We start from the raw sequence: 3,044 nt of genomic DNA, 5'->3' as shown, positions 1-3,044 counted from the left end.
GTTCGCGACTGCTATCATGTTCATTATCATCTGTTTTATTATCATTTGGGCTTCTCTTCAATTAAAGCAACAGAATATCTGTAGGGAAAGATGGATTTAAGCTACAACCTAGACGGTGACACATCAATAATTCTTTATCCTATATTATTATTTCCCCACGTGAAAGTTGCTGCAGGATGCAGAACCAGGCATCCACCTTGGAAAGGAAAGAAAAGTAAGACATGACGTCAGGAAGGTGCACTGTGTACTTTTCTCTCCCATTCCCTGTAAACTATCAAGAAAGATGACATTTATTTTTTTCACAGTTAGACTCTTAACTCCTGACGTCATCGTTTGGTTACTTTTAAACTGACAGGATGGTCTTTTTCTTTTTAAGGATATTTTTCTGTTCCCCCCTTTAAAAAAAAAAAAAGAAATTATTTGGCTGTGCCAAGTCTTAGTTGCAGCATGCAGGATCTAGTTCCCTGACCAGGGATCAAACCCGGGCCCCTTACGCTGGCCGTGTGGAGTCTTAGCCACTGGACCACCGGGGACATTCCTGTAGGACTGTCTCGGAAGGATTTTAATCCAGAAGAACATGTGTTCTGCATAACTCTCTTCTTCTGGGACGTTGTAACTGGGAGAAATTTACATACAAATTGATTTCATGCCCTTTTCTTTGTCAAGCTTAAGGCTGTTTAAATTTATCTCTTTCCATCTTTAGTAACCCCAATTGAGTTACTAGTTAAAATATACCCTGCTCCTCTCACTAATCTGACTACCTGTAATTGGAGGATTTAATTACCAGCAGTATTTTTATAATGGAACGATCCCGCCTTGCAGTTTAGTAACTCAGTTTATCTCCGTGGCAGCAGCAAGGTTATCTGAAAGCCTGAAATATGAAGACAGAAGGCAGTGCAGTAGGGTCTAGGGACTTCTGGAGTGAACCGCACTAACCCAGCTTCGCAAGTGAACTTTGCCTAAAACAAGATCGCAAGCAAAGATCTCAGTCACATACGCACCTGCCACCTTCCTTTTCTTCCTTGCAATCCAGACCTTGAATTTTCTTCAGGTTATCTGGAGGTGGGTGCTCAAGGAAGGTGAGTTCCCAACACCTTTCCACCCACCCCTGAGGCTTTTTGCCAGAGAATGTTCTAGAAGTGGGCATGTAACCCAGTTCAGGCCACAGACAAAAAGGGGGAAACCGGGAAACCTGCTAGAGGACTTTAAAGGAAGATTTCCTCCTCTATAAAGAGGGGTGCTCCCCCCTTTCCCTGCCTTTGACGTGGTTGTAGGAGGAGGTGCTGGGGCTACAGCAGCCATCCTGTGACTGTGAGGACACTCAGGGACAGAGTGAAAATGACAAGAATGATGGGATGGAAGGGTGGAGAGGTCTGGTTTCTTTCTTTCTTTTTTGAAGTAAGAAATCATTTTAATATATACATTTTCACTTCAGTCAATTCAACAATGATTTCTAGTAGGCATGCAGACCCATTTAGTTTGCTTCAAATTTGTTTATTTCTCAACATGCAGCAACCTTCCTAATGAGATGGCTGAGTTGAACTATTTATTCTTAAAGAGTACAATGTACCTTGTCCTCAAAGAGTTTTATCAACTTTAACATTTTCAAAGAGCCCTATGAGGCTGCTCAACATGGTAGTTTTCCCCTGAAATTTCCTATTTGGAGGATGGCAAAACAGTCTAGGGTCTTCCCCAGTCTACTGGTTGCTTGTATTCATATCACAGCTTGGCTGGCTAAGAGGTAGAGACTGAATAATAGGTAGATGGCCTTCAAGCCCAGCTGAGTGAGACAGCTTCATTTTTAGAAAGGAAACCAAATCATGAAAACCCTCCTAATAGTATGATTTGTTCCAGGGTTCTTTTAAGAAGGGACGTAATCCTCATGCACAGGACTCTCTATGGCCTTCTAGAGTTTTCTGCCCAGCCACTGTTCTCCAGCCAGGTGACTTACTGCACTTGCTGCAGACCCGGAAGCATGACGCCTCTGTCTGCTTGCGTCATTAGAGGCGGTGTTCATCTTCTCATTTCCGGCCAAATGGATCCGACCACGCTTTCAACCCTGGTGGCTGCAAGTCTTCTTGAACAATACCAGCTCGATTTATGGCTTCTTCCTTCTTGTACTCCTCCAGCCGCATTAAGGGCTGGAAGTAGATGGGGTAGCAGGCGGCGCCGAGCAGGGAGATGAAGCCGCGGAAAACGAGAGCAGTGCGCAGGTTCCCGGACCTGGCTCCAGCCGGGGCTATGCGGATTCTTCGAGTGCCCGGGACTCTCCAAACCCGGCTCCCGCCGGCTGGGCCGGGGTCTGGTTTCTTAACGGTGTTGGTCATCTCCTGAACCAGTCTTGGAACCTCTGGGTCAACCTCTGGGTTCTTGTTAAGTGTGAAATAAAAGATGGACTTCTAGTTTGAGCCAAATTTCATCCGTCTATTGGTGCTTGTGATGAAAAACATCCTGATAAAGGGAAATTAACAGGGTTTCCCTCTCCTGGTCCCTTAATAAAGTGAGAAATGGAACTGCCTCAAACTTTAAATAAAGCGTATTGTAGAGAAATCCGAAAATTATGGGATTCACCTCCCCCCATACCCCACCCCCATGGTGGCAGAGAACACAGCCGTTGAAAGTCATCTGTGCTGGGTTCAAAATCGCACTCAGCTGCATACGTGTGACTTTACCTGTGAAACGGAAATCACACGCAGAGGGAGAGCGGTTCACACGGCTGCCTGCATGAGGGTGGTCTCCCTCGTGGAGTGCTGTTCTTTGCTTCATTGTGTTGAGCGGCTTGGGCTTCCATCATAGAGAGCCATGCCCACTTCTGGAGGCTGGAAGTCCCCGACCAAGACTGGTTTCTGGCAGGGGCTCTCCCCTGGACATGCAGATGGCACCTTCCGGCTATGTCCTCGCGAGGCCTTTTCACTGTGCGTGGATGTGAAGGAGAGAGAGATCTCCAGTGTCTCTTCCTCTTAAGAGTCAAGCATTTTAGGAGCAAAGACAGTTTCTGTCTCCCCAAACAACAACAATGTGTTCCTTGTCGTGTCCAACTATTT

General features: G+C 45.9%; 1 protein-coding gene across 1 annotated transcript; it reads right to left on the bottom strand.

Annotated features, from left to right (window-relative positions):
- Window positions 1-2,021: 2,021 nt before the first annotated feature.
- LOC133044327 (small integral membrane protein 20-like) lies at window positions 2,022-2,327 on the bottom strand. The gene has a single exon (XM_061125720.1). The coding sequence runs from the start codon at window positions 2,325-2,327 to the stop codon at window positions 2,022-2,024; it is 306 nt and encodes a 101-aa protein (XP_060981703.1).
- Window positions 2,328-3,044: the final 717 nt, after the last annotated feature.

Source organism: Dama dama, chromosome 23, assembly GCF_033118175.1.
Source record: "Dama dama isolate Ldn47 chromosome 23, ASM3311817v1, whole genome shotgun sequence".
Classification (NCBI taxonomy): Eukaryota; Metazoa; Chordata; class Mammalia; order Artiodactyla; family Cervidae; genus Dama; species Dama dama.
Note: the sequence above shows the minus strand (reverse complement) of the source record. Positions and strands in the feature narration are given on the sequence as shown.

Bases quoted from the DNA above. Each gene is read 5' to 3' on its own strand.
- LOC133044327 (XM_061125720.1), bottom strand. From the start codon at position 2,327: ATGACCAACACCGTTAAGAAACCAGACCCCGGCCCAGCCGGCGGGAGC.